General features: G+C 38.5%; 1 protein-coding gene across 3 annotated transcripts in view; it reads right to left on the bottom strand.

Annotated features, from left to right (window-relative positions):
• The window catches only part of LOC127629680 (small G protein signaling modulator 2-like), a 77196-nt gene extending 56167 nt beyond the window's left edge, over window positions 1-21029 (bottom strand). For all 3 annotated transcript variants that reach the window (XM_052106883.1, XM_052106882.1, XM_052106881.1), the window contains exons 1-2: window positions 20868-21029; window positions 11889-11964 (exon numbers count right to left, since the gene is read on the bottom strand). In XM_052106883.1, coding sequence (XP_051962843.1) covers window positions 11889-11964; window positions 20868-20927 — 136 coding nt within the window. In that variant the 5' untranslated portion in view covers window positions 20928-21029. The remainder of the gene's footprint in view (window positions 1-11888; window positions 11965-20867) is intronic.
• Window positions 21030-21103: the final 74 nt, after the last annotated feature.

Genomic DNA, 21103 nt, shown 5'->3' on the forward strand with positions numbered 1-21103 from the left:
TCTCTAAACCAACACCATGCACTGTAAATAATGTTGTGTCAGGTAAATTTAAAAACTTGAAGTGTGTGGAAACCTCTAAACGCACATACACTACCGGTCAAAGGTTTTGAAACACTTACTCAGTATTTATTATAATTGTTCTTTTGTTTTTTCACATTTTTGAATAATTGTAAATTCATCAAAACTATGAAATAACATAAATGGAACTAAGGGAATTATGTTGTGACTAAACAAATCTAGAATAAATAAAATCTGTGTTATATTTTTACATCTTCATAGTGGTCACCCTTTGCCTAGAATTTGCAGACATGTACTCTTGACATTTTCTTAACCAACTTCGAGGCATCACCCTGGGATGCTTTTTAAACATTATTGAAGGAGTTTCCATCTATGTTGGGCACTTATTAGCTGCTTTTCTTTATTATTTGGTCCAATAAATAAATATGGTGGCACAATTATATTTTTGTCTACAAAACTAATTTCAACATGAGACTTAATTTGACAAAGTTTTGTCAGGTAAGATATTTGCCACAGACATTCTTTTTTACATGCAATAATAATTTAATGTAATCATCGAATGTGCATATACTATTTTGCTTTTTTAAATATTCCATTCAAAATCATCTTGGCTTAAAAATATAGGGTGGCATATGCCCCCTCAGTCTGATTGCTTTTTAAACAGCATTGAAGGAGCTCCAATGCATGCTGGACACTTGTTCGCTGTTTTTCCTTTACTACTTAGTCAAACTCCTCCATTTAAAAACACATTTTTTAAATGTTTGTTTTGTAAAGAAACTCTAACATTAACCCCCGACCCTAATTCATACAACATAAACATGCTGGAAATCAACATATTCCTACCAAATGTTCTTTGGTTTAACGTCTCATCCAAAGGACATTCTGTGTGACAATGGTGAAGTATCAGTATCCCTTATGAGTGTTCACATACATACTGTGCAAGCTATTTTTTAGTCAAGGAGGAGCTGATGTACGCAATAATGTTTGGGGACACGTCCATGCATTTAGGGTAGCGCATTGCGTGAGCAGCCTCAGAAACACAGGAGAAACAAGTGTCCTATTCAAATGAAAACAAGGAAGAAATCACATTTAGATAATCATTTATGAGCATAATTTAGTCATCGTGAAACATTAAAATAGCGTTAAATTTCCCATCCGTCCTAAAAATAACTGCCTTTAATATCACTTTTCCATCTGCTTACACCTTAAGTGAAACATTAAAACATGCAAAAGCAAATCACTGACCCAGCCCACTTGAAAAAACGTAACTGGGGAGTCAATGGGTAACTGGAACGTACTATATGGAAGTAACTAACAGCTCTAGATTTGTCTTGGCCACATCAGAAGGAACAGATGTGCGTTTCACAAATAAAATGTGCTCGCAGTCTAATTTAAATCTCAAGCAAAACTCATTCGCAAAATGTTTCATCGTGAGGATCTGCAGAGGTACACTGGGTAAACAGAAATGACTCACAACACTATTCATTCACTCACTAATGTATAATTAGCTTACAATTTCACAGGTGTTCGAAAGTAAATCTGCAGGTCCATCTCAGCTACTTGTGACGTTAAGGGATTTAAAATTGCAGCTCCAGCACACAGATTGTCTTGGTGACTGGGTAGAGATTTTTATTTATTTTACAGAAAGACAGGATTTCACTAATTATTGCTGCATTACTCATTAATAACACCAAATTACAGGACAGAAGTGAACATGAATGAATGTTAAATTTATATAGCACTGTTCTGACACTACACTCAAAGCGAACGGGACTCTCCTCAAACACCACCAGTGTGAAGCATCCACCTGGATGATGCGACGGCAGCCATAGTGTGCCAGTACGCTCACCACACACTAGCTGTTGGTGGAGAGGAGAGAGTAGAGTTATAGAGCCAATTTATGGATGGGGATTATTAGGAGGCCATGATTGAGATGGGCCAATGTGGGGAATTTAGACATGACACCAGGTTACACCCCTAAGAGAAGTTCTCTAGGATTTTTAATGACCACAGAGAGTCAGGACCTCGGTTTACCATTAACGGTGTCATCCGAAGGACGGAAGAAATGTAGTCCCTACACAATTCAAATACTTTGTAGTCATGTTAAATATCTAAATGGCAATTGAACTCTCACCCTCTTCTGGCCTCACCCACACTCAGCTCTGGTTTGAAAAATCGCTTTTACAAGGTCTGTGATTTTCCTCCCATTGTCAGTCGGCCAGTGGGCTACACAGCCATAAGCCAGCCGACCCCCGACACAACCCACAGCTTGTTAACTTTCAATATGCATGGACGAAAACTTTTAGAAGATTTTTGTCAACCATGTTTTAAGAGATGTATCAACAAACAATAAAGACATATGCTGCGGAATTTTCATATTAACAAGATAAATGCACATTGTCGTAATTACCGGTGGAAAACCAGCAAGATTTTCTTTGAGCCCTGACTTGTGTGTGTAAAATTAAGAATCATGGTGGAAGCTTTATAATGATTATTGATCACAATTAATCTGTAATAAAGAATGTTGACTGTAAAACTTAGTATACACACATTTTGTGTTCTGTAGATAAAAAATGCTACTCATTTTGCTGGTTTGAGGCAACAGGCTTGTGCACCCTAACTATACCCTGAATGTTTTTTTTGTGATGTAAATAGGCTATAGCAGAAAAGATTAATGTGCAGATTCATTAAACAGTTGTGCCACTTTTGCACATGGTAATTTACATCACGCTATTACCACCAAATGAAAGTAGACAGTAAAATGAGTTCTACTTAAAAGAGATGTTTCTGAACATTTTCACCAAATGCAGGTAGAAATGGACTGTGGCGGGAAACTCCGTCACCCTTATTAGCCACTTTGGCCAATGCTCCGCAGCAGCAGTTTCAGGGTAGAAGCGCAAGGGCAGCAGACTCCGGCCGGATGTTTAGGGCGGATTCAAATGGCATGGAATAAACATAGTTGAAAGAAGGGTAAGTTGTTGTTTTGTAATGATTTTAACCTTTTATGATTAACAATGAATTGACCAATTTGGTATTAAACCAATTAAGTGTTTACCTGTTAACTCATGGGTATGCATTTTGTTGTTTCTATTGAATATCGGATTGTTATCTTTAATTGAATCTAATATTCTGTAAACAGTTTTATTCTTGTTTGGATTAGCTACGTGTTTATTACAAAAAATGTATTTTGATTTAAGTGATGCCTCTGTTGATTTTAATTGATGAATATTCAATTATTGTTCCCCTTTTTCTGTTTTATTTATACAGTGTATGGTGTGTGATTTGGTTACTATTACCAAAGAGAGCGCTATCCTTATTGTATTGCATCTGTCAATGTTTGCGAAACTGAAAAATGCATGTGATAAAATTCTCCCATTGTAGACACATATTTCCATTCAAAGAGGTGAAATTTTACCCCAGTTACAGCAATGCAAAAACTGCTGCAACAATTTCCACTGCCCCTTTTGCGTGGCCAGTGTTTTTAAGCCCAACAGTCTGGACAAAGGGAAATTACATCTCCAAAGCCACTATATCATAGCAGTTGTCCATGGTATGAACATCTTTAGTTCTTAGTATATTAATGTTTGTGTATAGTGCATAGATAAATATATAATGTAAATATATTTACCCCAACGTTTGTACTAATATATAGATTCAATAATTTTAAACTTCACAATTCATGTGGATTAGGGTGTAGAGCAACACTCCATTACAACAACAGTTCTGAGGAGAGGTGATTGTAAAATCCACCAATCACTGACACATCATCAGCCACCAGCTCAACATTGGCAAATTCAGCAAATTACAGACAGACCATCAACCACTGTTACAGGCAGGGTTGAAGTGTGGCCTATCAAAAGACAATGCCTAATATGTAATGTCCACATCAATAAAAAAAATTACCAAAACATATTGACCGTGAACACACAGAGCAACCAATACAGGAGATTAATGCCACATTTCACCGTACAAGCCGTTTAATTTTTTTAACAAAATTAAAAAAATGTGTTAATTGTTGCAGTCATTGTGTTTTGTGCGTCAAGTGAAGAGGTCTGTGCGCACAGCTCTGAATCTTGTTTCTATCGTCATTAAAGCAAGGGGATGTTGTATAATAGAGTACATAGCATGCATTAAGCCTCCCTGTGGAAGAATTCCATGTGCCATGTGGTACATAATTAAGAACCATAAAATGCACTGAAATGCCAGTTCAATTTGAAAAGCATGGCTTAATTCAGTCCTTCATTGCTTAAGTAAAATGTACAAACAAAGAGTAAGTAAAATTTACTTGAAACTGAATATTGCAGAGTAAACTTTAGGGCTATCAAATAAAGATTTAGAATATTCGTTGAATTTAAGAAAAAAAAATTCACATTCGAATGCTAAAACGGTGTTTCGAATTTTGGATTTGTGCCAAGCACTGATGATGATCGATCACATTCTTGTGCTAAAAAAAGGCTAGACGCAGCACAACAAATACAGTTTAACAGAAAGCAGGTGTCTCAATATGCTTTTAAAGTTCTTTTTGATTAGACACATCATCTAAACAACAGGGCTCCTGCACGAGGCACTGAATAAACAACAACAAATGAAAAACAAAGACGTTCGTCTAACGTGCATTTGCATAGAAAAAAACAAAGCATTCGGTGTGAACAGTCCCTTACAGTTGGTGGAGGTGTGTCTTGCTCTCTTAATAAGCATTTCTCACATTAAGCAATGAGTTTTTTTAAACGCTTTGTCAGGAAAGGAGTTCAACTTGGAAATATGTGTCTGTCTCAAGATCCTCACGTTCGATTCCAGTCTATTGTGTTCCATCAGTTAGAACAGCCCCTGGTCTGAGCTCATGGTCTGAGTTGTTTCACCACAGAGTTCAGCCGAATACACTGCTGTCTGGGAATATTGCTACTCTACATACACTGTAATGAATAAAAAACAATATGGTATTTCGCTGTTATTATGAAGTTTGAGTCAGGGGTAGTTTACTGTGGCGTCAAGTGTAACAATGTGAACTGTCTATTGAAGCTGTCTTTTGACTTAACATTTGAAAATATGGTCCGGCTAAAACTTTTTAAACTTGTATTGTTTTTTTCTGGTGCTAAATAGTTTATTTAATGCACCCTCTTGTGGACCAAATAAACAACAAAAAAAAAATTACAAATCAGCTGACTTAAAAATTAGAAAATTATTCGAATTTTACAAATATTTAAGGTAAAAATTCGAACATAGTTTATCTGCCCAGTTGACAGACCTAGTAAACTTAAAGTAAACCGCGCTCCAAATTTTTTTCAGTGTATTTCTCATGATTCTCTGTGGCAACATGAAAATGATAACATACATTGGAAAAGCATCAATTACACACCTAATGCTTATAGTTTGCTATATTTTGTTGCACAAAAGCATCCTGTCTTTGTCGTAAGTGAAAAATAAATATTTCCAAATGTGTCCATTTTATACAGACCATAATAATTTTAACGCACATTAAATTGTAATTACGATTTCCAAACTCTTAAGTAGGAACTTCCCAGAAGGGCTTGAAGGCAGCAATATTTCATTATCCAGTTACTAAAATATAATGATTAAGACATCACAATTATGATTAAGAATGACATATTTGAAGTGTGTTTTTTATTTTATTTTACACTAAATACAAACAGAGAAATCTGTGTGGGCACTTAACTGTGTAATCCTTAAACAAGCATTAGCGGAGGCAGCATCAGGACAGGGGCTTTTATGCAGCTCTAACGGCTCAGCATCGGTGAGGGCATGTCCGTAAAGTATGTGCTCTACATAATTGGAAGTCAGCACGGCACATGATTCAACAGCAACACCAATATCAAAACATATCAAAAGGGACGCCAAATGGATGAGTCATCGAATGGATGCTAAGATTCTGGGAAACCCCTTTTTTGGCTTTTTGATTTTTCTCATTACTGAACAGAGGCCCAAAAATGGCCAGTTTAGATAATGCATATCATAATACACCAATAGAGGGCAACTTCAACTTTCTTCTGGTGAAGAACTACACTACCCATGATCCTGAAGAGAAAGGTCCACCAATCAGAGAATCGCAGCCAACAAAGTGTGCCAGACAATTCCAAAAGCAACAGCCCACTTCCGAGGCACAGTGTGAACCGGGGTTGCATTAGTCGAAAAATCTCGCTCATTTGCAGATTTTTTTTTAAGCAATGATGGATAATTCCAAATGATGTCCATCATTTTGACAGATATAAAAGAAACAACATAACCATTTTAACCTAGTGCATACATTTGGCGTCACTCTCTCTCTCACTCTCCCTCTCCCTCTGTGTCCATGTGCGTTGCAGGGGTGCTATCACATGCCAAAAAGTAGTATTGCCAAATTTTTACACTGTTCAGTGTAGCAAAATAAAATCAGATATAAATATAGATAACTGAAAGGTTCAAGATTGTTTGCTATAATACAATAACAGAAAATAGAAAAAAAGCATGTATTTGCTCCATAGGCTAAACATGAGAAAAATGGTGCCATATGGTGGAAAATATTAAAAAAATTATTAAATATTTTGACATTTTGAAGCCAGGGCTCCAGAATGAAAGCATAATATCATAGAATTCATGTTTTTATTCTTTAATGTCACTGGGAACAAATATTGCTGTTTTAATTGGTTTCAATGGGGACATTTTTGTCCTTAAGGTCCTGAGTGTAACTATTTTGTGTACACAGTGTATTATAGATGTTTTATAGGAACTAGGGCTGGGTATCGAGTTCGATACATTTTAGGCAAATAAACACGGTCATGTATATACCATTATAATGTATGCTTGTACTTATGAAATGAAAACAAGTACGACAGATAAAAATAGACAATGACAGAATTTTACAACAGAGTGATGGATAAATATAGAGTGTGATTGACACAATTGAGTCGGTCTCCCTTAACCAGCAGACAAAATATATTATTTGTAAATATCTAAATATTTTGGAATAAACTTATATATACAGTATATATGAATGGTGATTGAGGCAAACAATCTATCCATTCCATCTCCATTTGTGTTCCACAAAGAAAGAACATCTTTTGAAACAACATAAGTTTGAGTAATGACAGAAATTTCATTTTTGATTGTCACAAACATAAAATATTATTGCCATCTTAGAACATTAGTACTTCTGCCAAACCATGTTTCTCCTTTACCGCTTCTAAATTGGTGTTACCACCATCCCACCCTTTCACACACACCACGTTTAACATCCTACATTGCACTGGCACAATCCTTGTGTTCAGATATTCCCCTGAAACATAATTTAGCTGGAAGTGCATTGTCGTACATTGTAATGACGTGGGTGAGAGCGTGTTCCAGTTTGAAAAAGAGGGGGTGGCAGGCTGCGTGGGGAATCCGTGCCCGGCAACTCTCGTCTGTAATAAAGAGAAACTGCTTTGCTTTTTGATGGTGACGACAGATTGGAAATATTCCCTGTCCATCCCTCAGCAGCCACCACCCACACTCCTCTGAAGAACATTAGCAAAGCATTTACACTGAAAGCTCATCAGCCCCTTACGGTCACGACTCAGATGGTCTCATGCAAAGACACCCAAAACACTCCAAATCAACATCTAAAACACCTGCAATATGTGAGGGGTAACTCTGAATGTGAAAACCAAAGGACTGAAGGTTGGAATGGACAACATTTTTTATTTCTTTTAGTGTTGTACATTTTCTCTTCCTTGGTCTCTCTCTAACTTTCACAAGACAAACTATAAGACAGAAATGTGAATATAAACTACACAATAGGATATAACAGTACATCAATCCTAAAAAAAACATTCAGATAACTTTAATACAGATCCATATACTCATTCCATCCCAAAAAACACAGAGACAGAAAAAAAATACTAAATGGGAATAATTAAATGTGATTAAACTACAGATGATGCAAGTCATGAATATTTAACGTGACATTTATCTAGATGTATTGCTCCTCTAAGGAAGCTTGAAGACATACATTGATTGCACACTTTAATGGGGTTTAATAAATTGTTTATAGACCGATATATCAGTCAGGCTGATTAATCTGTTGATATTTGCCATTTTTAGATTTTCGCCATTAGGGTTGGAAACTGAGAAAGATTTTCCTTTTTTTTTTTTTTAAAGCTACTGATAAAACTACTAACCAAATCATTTTCAAGACTTTTGGTTAGGTTTAGTTCTCGAACATGCGTTCTGTGTTTGGGAGTTTCCTGCTACCATGGAGCGGCACTGCAACACCGTTATTGAATGAGCAGTGCAAAACACACAGCGTGGACGGATTAGTCCTATTCCCAAACAAACGATCAAATGGTTGACTCAATTTAGCGTCTATTGATTAATATGCACTGCCTGGCCAAAAAAAAAGAAGTCTTTTGAATTTAAATAAGGAGATTCTTAAGAGCCTATGATTGGATCATTATTGCAGTGATTGATATGTTTCAGCTGGCCACAATTCTTTTAACCCTAACTGATGCCTTGTGTAGATTCTCATTTCTTAAACAACCATGTCAGAAGATGTATTCTCTATTTGTGGAAAAGATGTTACAGTGTTTCAGAAAGAGTAAATTATTGGCCAGCATCAAGCAAAGAAAACAACTAAGGAGACTGCTGAAATCACAGGAGTTGGATTAAGAACTGTCCAACACATGAACATGGTGAATTGTCAGCTTCGCAGAAGAAATGTGGTCAGAAAAGAAATCTTGAATGACTGTGATTGGAGATCTCTAAAACACTTGAAGTCACATCGTTCAACATTAGAACTCACGGCTATGTTTAATAGTGAAATTAAGAGCATTTCCACACGCACAATGTGACAAGAATTTACAGGATTGGGAATAAACAACTGTGTGGCCACAAGAAAGCCACTTGTTATGAGGCTATTTGGAAAAAACAACCTCAATTTGCTAGGGAGCATAAAGATTGGACTGTGGAGCAATGGAAAAAGGTCATTTGATCTGATAAATCCAGATTTACCCTATCCCAAAGCAATCAGGGTAAGAAGCAAGATGCACCAGTCATGCATAGTGTCAAAGCTAATGGCAGTCTAACGACATATTAGAGTGTTCAACTTTTTTGTCCAGGCAGTGTCATATATATATATATATATATATATATATATATATATATATATATATATATATATATATATATATATATATATATATATATATATATATATATATATATATATATATATATATATATACATATACACATACATATACACACACACTCACTGACCACTTTATTAGGAACACCTGTACATCTACTTATTCATATGATTATCTAATCAGCCAATCGTGTGAATAATTAAATGTAAAAAAATCATGCAGCTATGGGCCAGGAGCTTCAGTCAATATTCATATCAACAATCAGAATGGGGGAAAAATGTGATCTCAGCGATTTTGTCCGTGGCAAGTTTTTTGGTGCCAGACAGGCTGATTTCAGTATTTCTGTAACTGCTGATCTCCTGGGATTTTTACACACAACAGTCTCTACAATTTACTCCGAATGGTGCCAAAAACAAAAACATCCAGTGAGCGGCAGTTCTATGGTCAGAAATGTCTTGTTGATGAGAGAGGCAAACAGAGAATGGCCAGACTGGTTTGAACTGACAAAGTCTACAGTAACTCAGATAACAGCTCTGTACAATTGTGTTGAGAAGAATAACATATCAGCGCCGTTTTGGTGGCACAAGAGGGACCTACACAATGTTAGGCAGGTGGTTTAAATGATGTGGCTGATCGGTGCACACACACACACACACACACACACGCACACACTCACACAATATACACACCACTAGCAAAACCTATGCAAACCCCTCTTTAATATTCTGTAGTGGAATTAATATAAATAGCAAATGTAAAAAAAAAAAAAGTAGAATTCCTATTCACATTTATTTTCTAGAGCAGCTGTAATGCTGCATTAATGCCACAGTTAACCTGGTTAAAATCTTGAGAAGTAAACCACGGAAGCTGTATGTGAACATCACCTCAAAGGACACTTTTTCACAGCTTTTTTTACAGCCGAGCTTGAGTGTAATTAAGTACTGAAGTACTGAGTGAGGATTAAGCACTGTGGGGAATGTATATGGTCCTGTTGGGTCTATCACATTTACACAGCAAATATCAGATTCAGACTCTTTTTAATTCAGAGCTAATGAAAAGGGGGGCTGAATGAATACATACTCATTATGATGTCCAACACTCTAAAAAGTGTGCTCAGTGCTGGAATAACAAATGTATTAATTCAGATGTATTATCAGATGATCAGCAATTAAAAAGCAGAGGGACAGAATGGGAGAGGAAGAGAGAGAAGTGAGTCACAGAGTAGCCCAGGGCTGACATCACTGCTTGTCATCATGTAACCTTTAACCTCAACATACAGTGGCCATCTCATTTTAGTGTTTTTAACCGAGAGTCACGGAAGATAACATGCATTTGGATAAATCCTAGTATTTTTGCATAAGCATGACAACAAAACATAGTTATAAATGCATGCAGGTCACATTTTTGATTTGTTGTGACAGGCCCTGGCCCCTGATGACTTGTACTGTGCCGTTTAGATCTACAGCGCTCCGGTGGGTTTGAAATTCACACAACGCAACAACTGCACCTCAAAGCAAAAGCTGGCACACCGTATTGGATGACAAGATACACATACACTGTAAATATCAACAAGCCCAAGTAGCATCAGTGCAAGAATATCTGCTATGTGTGAAACACAAATGGTCAATTAAAATGCAGAAATGCATTTGCATGCACGCATAAATCAAGTACTTGTTATATGCAAATCATTGATGTCTATTACAAAAAGGTTAACGTATTTAAACAGTAAGAAAACATGGGTTTAATTAAGCAAATTACCATTCTATTGCTGTATATTATAGGGGGCGTGGCTAATCCAACTGCTCATTCTCGTGGAAGTAGACCCCCATTAAGTACATAATAATTAAAGACAACTAACATACAGCGGTTTTAAGAGTACCAATCAGTAATGTTTTGCATCGTATACTATTGTTTTCCAGCAAATGTGTTAATGAATATAGTACAATTTCCAGTTACCATTCATTTTAATTATATATATTTATTTAATCTAGTATGTAACATAGGCATTATGGTGGGGCCAATGAAAATTTTGACATTCGAGCCAACAGTAAAATCCTCATTGTTGAGCCGTTACAGCTACGCCTCTGAAGTCTGCACATATACATATTGACTAAGCACTATCTGCTCAAGTGTGTTGTGATGTCACGCAGTATTGGTGCATCACAAAATCACTGACTTGCCTGGGCTAATGTTCCTGCCTGTCTCTGTGTCACTTGAGTAAAGAGTGTGAGTCACACAAACCCACACCCACACACACTCACTCCCAGTCATCTGCACAGACAAAACTACCTTATTGTTGGATGTGATCCAAAGCTCTGGAACTATCATGTCACCAAGCCCCAGCTATCTCTCCTCACAACCCTTCCTGAGGAGGGCTCTCAAATAATCTCCCACTGAGATGTGTGCTAGCACAAAGATGATGATGTCATGAGATGAATTTGTGGCAGAATCAGAAATTAACCTGGGCTTGGGGTACAAAATATCAATGAAAATTACAAAAATGCCCGATATATTTAAAATGACCAATTATCTAACACTTGATTGATTTCCTAATATTTTTACTGTAGGCCTTTGTCATAAAAGGAGACATTTTGAGCTATATGTTAAAGCAAAATGTGCCCTCATAAAGGTATGGCCCTGAAAATGAATTCCACGTTCCACAAACAGGTAAAAAAAACAAGAAGAACAAATATGTACACATTTTGTATCTCTTATATTTTTTGTAAAAGTGATTAAAAAAAAAATTGTACTCACTACAAAGTGCAATAATGTGGCTGCTGTCTTCATGGACAAACTTCTTGGTCACTGCTTCCTCCATAATCTGCTTCACCTAGACGCGGAAAGTCATAATTAGGAACAGCACAGACAGGCATGAAATAATGAGTCAAAAATCTTTCTGCACACTCAATTCCAGCACACTAAAGCAACTAATTAATCATGACAGTGTAACCATAAATGCTTTAATTAGGCATCATTCTATTGGTAAGTTTCCCTGGGAGTGCAAAGAACTGTGTAGAATGAGCCTTCATATTCTTTGTTTCATCCAAATGTCAGTAGTAGAGCGAATGAGTGAGTTAGTTAGTTAGTGCCATGTCAGCTTCCATGGATATTTTCATGGCGAAAAACAAGTAAAAATATGTAAAAAGGTGGCCCAACATTTATTTTCGAAAAGAACTCTAAAACTGACTCAGGGTTGACTTTGTTGAAAACCTCTTAATAAATTCCTAACAGAAATAAAACCAGTCCAGTCCAATAAAATATGATTCAAAGATAGTGGATTCTGACATGCGGTGCATAATATTGGATGTTCATTGATTAAAAACATATGTGCGGGTCTGGAATGTCCTATTCAACAAGGGGTGTAAATGATCTGATCCCAGCGATTGAACAGCAGAAGCGTAACTGTAGCATTGAAAAGCTGCAAATGTCCTACGGTCTGAGATTTGACACAAGGACAATAGACAGTGAAGGAAGGACTATTTAGAGGCTGAGATCAAGAGTTTGGCCAATACAGAAATCTTGAGAAAAATGGACCCTAAAAAAAGGACCCTAACCTAACCCCAATTACAAATATATTTTTTAGAGCTGTCAAAGTTGATGTTAACTAGAGATAAGTTTGATTTCACACTTTGAGTGTCATCCACACGTATAAAACATCGCGGTTACAGTAAAGTACTTACAATGGAAGTGAATGGGGACAATTTTTGTAGGGTTCAAAGGCAGAAATGTGAAGCATCAAATTTTATAAAAGCACTTACATAATTCTTCTGTTAAAACTTGTGTATTATTTGAGCTGTAATGTTGTCGTTTTAGGATTTGTTGACATTACATTGTCATGGCAATGAAATTGTCTTGCACAGAAAAGGTTATCAAGTGACTGTATTATTTCCATTGTAAGTGCAGGGGCAAGTCAAAATAAAATTTTGTGGTAATCAATATTATGCGTTGAATGCTGTCGATTGAGATTAACTTGTATTGTACCCGGAATATTCCTTTAAATTTTGCTCCACTAATGATTAGTTTTAGGGTTGGGGTTACGTTGTAGGGTTGATAAAATATGCATTCCTGTTGACTGTATTAGATCGTTTACAACAAAAAAGTACAACAAAAAAATACAAATCATTTTGGCGCAAGTCTGTAGACATTTCACCCAGAAATTGAGAATGATATAGTTGCAGGCAGAGCTCAAAAAAGAGGTGGGAGCTCAAAACCACTAGCAAAGATATAGGGAGCCCCTTACCTAACCCTAGCTTTGTGTAGAAGTAACCCTTCCTTTTGGAGTTGGCACAACCCCCTTTTTGAGTAACCCCTCCCCTTTAGGAGTAACTCCACCCCCTTTGGAGTAACCCTGCCCCCTTTTGGAGATCTTCGGCATGCAGCTATTCCTGCTTGCAAAAATTGGAGCTCACAAGTGCCTATACATTCAACAACACTTCCAGCTTCGACCACTGGAGGCAGTGATTTGTATTTCAATAAGTACAGACTTTCATAAGCAGAAGTTTTGACAAACTGTTTCCAAAGTTTAGAAAATATATAGCTGGCTTTATATTTTTGGAAGTCTTTTCATTGTAAGGGGGCTGATAATTTTTTGGGATCCTTGTCAATAAAAAGTGGGAAAACCCCATCTTTAGTTGAACAGAATGGGGGAAATTTGTTTTAAAAATGTAAAACACCACAGTAACCTACATCTGTTACATTACATAATGAGTCTCGAAAGATGCTGGAAAAGTACACACAAAAGTTTACATATTTAATGTAACCCAGTGAAAATGCTCTGCCAATTTTCCAGCTGAGCTGACAGCAGTAACAAAAGGCATTAATTAAGTCATCACTCAAGCATTTTACAGCTGAAATAAGGGTCTTTTCAGTCCACATGCAATATGTGGCCCTTAGATAACAGAGATCACTGCAACTCATATTCTGAGTTAATCCACTGTCTAACATCAGTCAATACAAAGAGCGCTGGTATTCTCTCCCATATTTTAGAGGATACAGTGGACAACTTTGAAGTGCAGCAGTCAATCACATATAGAGCTACAGTATAAAAAGATAGTCTATGAAGCAGCATGCAGTCCTAAATGTTTCTGAAGCTCTTTCTGAATCAGTTTGCTAGAGAGAACAACCTACAACCCAAGAGAGATCACACAAATTTACCAAAATAACAAACATTTCCAGTATTCAAGATAAATATGAATAGACCGTTTTGACCGTCAAAACCGTTTTGCAGCAATGAATATTGATGGGCAAAAAGTAGAGAGAATGCAAGCCATTTCTGGCAATGCCTGCTTAACGCAGCTGTATTAATCGTCCACTGATGCAATTTAACTTCTTAGGTAGTTGCTGATGCTTTCAGTTCCTAGGCAACCAGAAGGCGAATGACTGAAGCTTAAAGTGACAGATACCTGGGACGAAACACAAAAAAATTAAAAGGAGGAACAAAAATCTTATGCTGTGTTTTGCAGCAGCGCTGCTATTCAGTCATTTTCCATTCAAGATTTTAAATAAATCAAATCCAAATGCACATTTCAGGTCTTTTTAATAAATTTCTTTCCTAGCCAAACATTTTATGGTAAAAAATACTGGTATAACATCATGTCAGATGTCATAAATCTGTCCTTCTATGCTCCCCACCATCACACCCAAAATAAATACAACAAAAAAAACATGAAATATTAATATCATCACACAAAATCAATGCTGTATGGTAACACGGTTTATATTTGGGTGAAAAAAGTGAAATACAAGGAACAAGCGAAGGAAATTACTCATTTTGGAGGCAAAAAAAAGTGGACATTCAAGCTTATATGACACAAAAGTTGATGTATGAAGTGATGTTCAAATTAATTTAATCCAAGCCACCTGAGGCCAAAGTTCTTCACATCCATGGTTCTTGGCTCTTACTAGATCTGCCCTTAATCACGGTGAGAAATTATATCTGACAGGAAAATGTGGATACCAAATGTTTGTTTCAAGAAGCTGAACCAGCCTTGTGGACTCTGTCTACTCTGACAGATGAGAGATCCTGGTTCCAGTTTAGGGCTATCTAATAATAATATTTCTATTATTCATGAGGTGCACTTTAAAAACTGCCCCTCTCTACACTGTGAGGCCAAAGATAAGATTTAATGAATTTAACTCAAAAGAATGTAGTAGTTTCTAAATTGAAATTAAATTACTCCCTGTGAATGAGAAATTTTGCAAACTTATTGACCCTCAATAGATTATCTTCTAGTTTATTCATATTATGTAGCATATAAAAATACACCTTGGAGGTATCCATTATAAAATATAAAAAGTAGTCATATTAAGGTGTTAATGAGTTGCAAACCAAACTTGTGGTGGCATGGAAAGGCAGTAGGGCCTTGGCCATTTCAACTATTTTATTGTGAAACAACAATGGACATAAAGGGCCTTGTATTACGTGGTGATGAATTTTACTGTAACGAAATGTAAAGAATTACATTTTAAATTATTATAATCAGATTACGGTTACTGACCCACAATTAAGAATTTTTATTTTCTTGTAAATTACTTTGGTTACAAATATTTACTGTATCTAAATTCGTATGATTGTTATGCTCAGAGGGCGACAGAATTGGTGAACTCAAATGCAGATTTATTAACAAACACAAAGAAAACTGAAAACTTCTAGAACTTTCACAAGGAGGTACACATGAGTCCAAATGAATGAGAGCTTGAGGTGAATATTTATAGTGTTCTTGATGACATGACATGGAGATCAGGTGAGTGCAATTAGTAAATCTGGAGAGTTGGAGCAGGGAAGAAAGGGAGCAGAGACTGATGAAGGCCTGACAGTACATCCCTCTCCCCCCCTCCACAGAGAGCTCCCGAGAAACAGAACAACATTGTGGGCGGCCTAGTCCCCATGGAACAGGAAGATCTGGGTTGACAATGGAACCATGTGAGGAGTGATGGGTCCATGATGTCATGCCAAGAGCACTCCTCTGGACTGTACCCCTCCCAGTCAATGAGGTGACGTCGGGAATCCAGGATGGTCTGAATGGTGTAGGCAGGACCATCCTCTAGGAGCAGCGGAAGGAGGTGACCCCTATCAGTCTCTATGGAGGAGGGAGAGAGAGTGAGAAGGCAAGTGAGGCTTGAGGAGGGACACATGAAACGATGGAGAAATACGATAATGCGCAGGGAGTGTTAAAGAGTATGTGGCAGGATTAATTTGTTTATTGATAGTGAAAGGGTCAATAAATCAAGGACTTTTTTGCAAGGGAGATAGAGACGGATATCCCTGGTGGATAGCCACACCTTCTGCCCGGGATGAAAATGAGGGGTGGAAGAATGCCTAGTGTCAGCCTGGATCTTTTGGTGACAGACCGCACGTTTAAGGTGGATGTGGGTGGCATTCAAGGAGCTTTTCGCTGTTCCGGAAGCAATGATCTATGGCAGGGACCTCCAAGGGCTCTCCGGACCAGGGAAACAAAGGGGTTTGTAACCAAGGATGCACTGGAAGGAGGTGAGACCAGTAGATGGGAATTTAAGTGAATTTTGAGCATACTCAGCCCAGGGTAGGTATGGATGTGATCCATACCTACCCTGGATATTGGATGTGATCTCCTGGATCTTTCTCTCTGCTTTGCCATTGGACTAGGGGTGGTATCCTGAGGAGAGTCTAACAGAAACACCCAGGTGGTTAATGAAGGACCTCCATTTCCTTGAAATGAACTGGGGCCCCCTGTCTTACACCATGTTTTCAGGTATCTCAAAGTTACTGAAGATTTGATAGAAGAGTGCCTCTGCAGTTTCCATGGCTGTGGGAAGGACCTTGAAAATCGGTCTACTGCCACCAATAAGCAGGTATACCCATGGGAAGGAGGAAGGTCTGTAATAAAGTCAACTCCAAGGTTGGACCATGGACGGTGAGGACTGGAAGAGGCAGCAGTTTACCAGATGGGAGACGATGAGGCACTTTGGCGATAGTACAGTTTGTGCAGGACTGTACCTGTTTTGGGCGAGGGCTCTTGTGATTCCTGGATGTCCAGACCCCAGAGAAGAGTGGGGCCATTCTGGCAGAGGTGTGTGAAGGGGTGATGTGACATAGATACGGTCAGGTGGACAAGCTGCTGGAGTAAGATCAAAAGAGACTGCTTGGACAATGCGTTGTTCTAGATCCCACCGTATAAGACTGACGATAATAGATGGAGGGAGTTTAGGTTCTGGTACCAACGTGAAGGAAGATGGACATGTTCCTGTAGAGAGGGGGAATATCATTGATGTACACCAGGAAGAACCAATGGAGAACATCTCAGAAGATCTCATTCATGTAGATCTGGAAGACTGAGGGGGTGTTGACCAGTCCATAAGGCATGACCTTATATTCTTTGTGGCCGCTGGAAGTGACAAATGCAATCTTCCACTCATCACATTCTCTGATGTGGCTAAAGTTATATGCACTGCGAAGATCAAGTTTGGTAAATATGTGGGTCCCTCTCAGTAGTTCTAGGGCAGCAGGGACTAAAGGTAATGGGTACCAGAACTTCACTGTGATATTATTGAGTGCACGGTAGTCAATGCAAGGTTGAAGACCTCTATACTCTTTCGCTGCGAAGCAGCAGCTGGATGCAACTGGTGACATTGATGGATGGATGTAATTCGGTCTATGGGCTTCTTCTATGTACTTTTCCATAGCATGTTGTTCAGGAATTGACAGAGGATAGACTCTAGAGAGAGGGGCACCAGGGAGGAGGTCAATGGTGCAATCCCAGGGACAATGCAGAGGGAGTTGGGAGACTTTCTATGGACCGAACACCTCAGTGAAGTCCAGATAATCAGTAGGGATGAAGTTTCAGATGGCGAATGAGGACTTTCAATGGTGGTGGTGGTGTGGAACAGAAGAGGTTCAGGATGGGAACAACGGACAGGCATAGAAAGGCACCATGAGAAACTCACAAAAGTTACCTCCTAAGTGGACCAGGATATGACTGGATTATGGTAGACGAGCCAGGGGAGACCAAGGATGATGCCTGGCTTGGAGTCTGGGAGAATGAGCAATGGCCAGAACTCTATGGAGAGCACAGATCTGGATTGAGAGGGGTTCTGTTTGGTGGGTGATATAACCGGAGCCGATAGGTTTTCCTATTACTGAGTGGATGGGTAGGCATCTCACGACCAGCTTGATCCGGAGGTTGAGCCGGTTGAGGAGTGAGGGCAAGATGAAATTGCCTGCTGAGCCAGAGTTGAGAAGAGCATGAACAGTGAGGAAACAGTAGGAGCTTTTATTAAGACATCAATGGAGATGCGTCTACTGGATACAGGTTCACTACAGATGGAACTTACCAGCAACCTGGGAGGACGGATGGAACAGTTGGCGACATGGTGATCAGCAGCCTCACAATAGAGGCATAGATTGTTTGTGATCCTCTTTTGTTCAGCCAAGGTTAGACAGGCAGAATCACTTGCATGCGTTCGTCCTCCTCAAGTTGAGAAAGTGAGATTGGTGGAGGTGTGTAGCCGACCCCAGTTGAACACTGTCTGAGGCATCATTCTATGCAGATTATTATTGAATGTATTGAATGAGGGCCTCCAACCCACGTGGGTCATCAAACCCAGCGAGATGTATCTGAAAAGATTTATTCATACCCTGTCGATAGCGGATGATCAGTGCCGGTTCATTCCAATGGCTGGCTGAGGCTTGCATGCGGAAGTGTAGAAAACATACAGAGACTGACAAATTTTAATAAAATGGCTAAGTTGCTCACTGCCGTGGAAATCCCCAGAGGATGGTTCTAAAACAAACAAAAAACAACGGAAGTGTGCTGTGAAAGCCCCAATGGATTACATGACGGAGTCTCCCTCTTTCCACATCACGTTGAAAAGCTTTTCCGGTGAGGTGAGAGATGATAACTGCAATCTTTCAATGATCATTGGGGAATCGCTGGGGTTGTGTCTCGAAACACAAGGAACACTGGAGGAGAAAACTGCTGCACTCCTCTGCAGAGCAAGAGTAATTTGCGGGTGATGCCACTGGACTGATTAATGCTGAAAGGAGGATGGATAGAGCAGTGGAGACATTGCAGGTGCTGTGGCAACTGAGGAGGAGTCTGGAGCATGGAACATGAGGTGATGGACTGAGTATTCACTAGCTTATCCAGGAGGATCCCTTCGTGTCACTGGAGCTGATGCTCAAGTTCGGATAATTGCTCGGTGTGAGACGCTGCTTCTGCTGGGTTTATTTTGTAGAAGGTCTAGTCTTCTGTTACGCTCAGAGGAAGAGGACGACAGAAGTGGTGAACCCAAATGCAGATTTATTAACAAACACAAAGAAAACACGGGTATACACGGAACACCGAACTGAATGCAAAAACAAAGGCGAAGTGAGACTAGACAATTAATGAGAGCCTGAGGTGAGTATTTAAAGTGTTCTTGATGACATGACTAATGGTGATCCGGTGAACATTATTAGTAGGCCTAATTGTGAGTTGGAGCAGGGAAGAAAGGGAGCAGGATGTAAAATTTAAATTATACATTTAAAATATGAATTAATATGTTCATATTGATATCTGTTTCCGTGACAGCTGAAAGGTGGGGGGAGAGATCTACATTATTTTGAATTTGAGCAGAAAAACAAAAAATGTTGCTGTAAAAAGAGTTTAGAAAGTAAATTAAAAGTAACAAGTAACACGATTGCTTTTCGATTAAGTAATCGATAAAGTCAAACGTTAACAATTTCAGAGAAGTCATCTGTAATTTGTTGTGGACTACTTTGAGTAACTTACCAAACAATGTATATAAATCCGAATTTTGACTCCCTGTATCCTTATTTTTAAGGGTAGGTGTAGGGATGGGCTTTAGTTGTAGGGACCAATGAGAGTTAGGATTAGGGATTGGCTTTAAGGTTCAGGGACAGTCAGGTAGGGAGTCGTCAGATGGCAGGGAGTCAAATTTCGGCAGCTTCATGCAAAAGAAAAAGGCGCTAAATTGAAAAGAAAAACATTACTAGGTCATGCGAATTAATGCGTAATAGCTCAGAAAATGTGGCTACTGTAGTGTTTTCACAAGGGAAAGTTGTTTACCGTATTGTTCAATGGATACACACTAACGCTAGATCAAAATATAACAAGTCATTATGGCCAAGCAGAGCCATACAAAAGATGCACCGCAATAAAAAGCACCGCTCTTTTTTAACAGCGTTGCAATCATCACGTGCTCAGAGTTCCGCGCGCTCAGTTATAAAGCAGCGCGAGATGATTTACAGCAAATTCGGTGTCAACTCGTTGATATGTTTACATTGCAGCAGGCGGAGTAACAGTTCTCACTAAAACCATACGTTTAGACGGTCTAAACTATAATTGCAATATTTTGCAATTCTGTACAAAGTTGCATCTATTAATCACAACTGAGCCCATTGTTACAAATCTCCCATGGCCATATTCAGAAGCACATAGGCTGAGGAAGAACATTTCTGAACCGCTCTACAAGTGAACATGTTTCGATATAGATTATGTACAGTTACAGTATATGAGATGGAAACTATATCATGCCTGGACATCACGTCTCACACTGCAGCAATACATTGATATATTAGCCATCAGTGCACCTCAAACTTCCATTAAACGCATACATTGAAAACGCATGCTTTATATCTGCAGCCAATTGTATCAATAAATAATGCATGAATACTACTGTGCAAGCCCACGTCACACATTCTAAAGTAACAGAATAATAAACAATAAAAAAACAGGTGAAATAAATTACACTTACTTCTCTTTTCACGTTCCATAATAATTTCTCTTTAAATTCTTCGTCTGTAGTCGAACCCATTGTCCCTGACTGTTAAACTACCAAAGTACAGCATACACCAGCCTGCCTGCCTTCTTTCCTTCCTTCCTTCCTTTTCATATAAACGTGTGTACTGACCGTTGAGCGTTGACGCATCTAAAGACTACTGTAGTACAGCGTCGCGAAGCCATCATCGGTTCCTTTATGACGACATTACC

Source organism: Xyrauchen texanus, chromosome 36 (assembly GCF_025860055.1).
Source record: "Xyrauchen texanus isolate HMW12.3.18 chromosome 36, RBS_HiC_50CHRs, whole genome shotgun sequence".
In the NCBI taxonomy this organism is placed as follows: Eukaryota; Metazoa; Chordata; class Actinopteri; order Cypriniformes; family Catostomidae; genus Xyrauchen; species Xyrauchen texanus.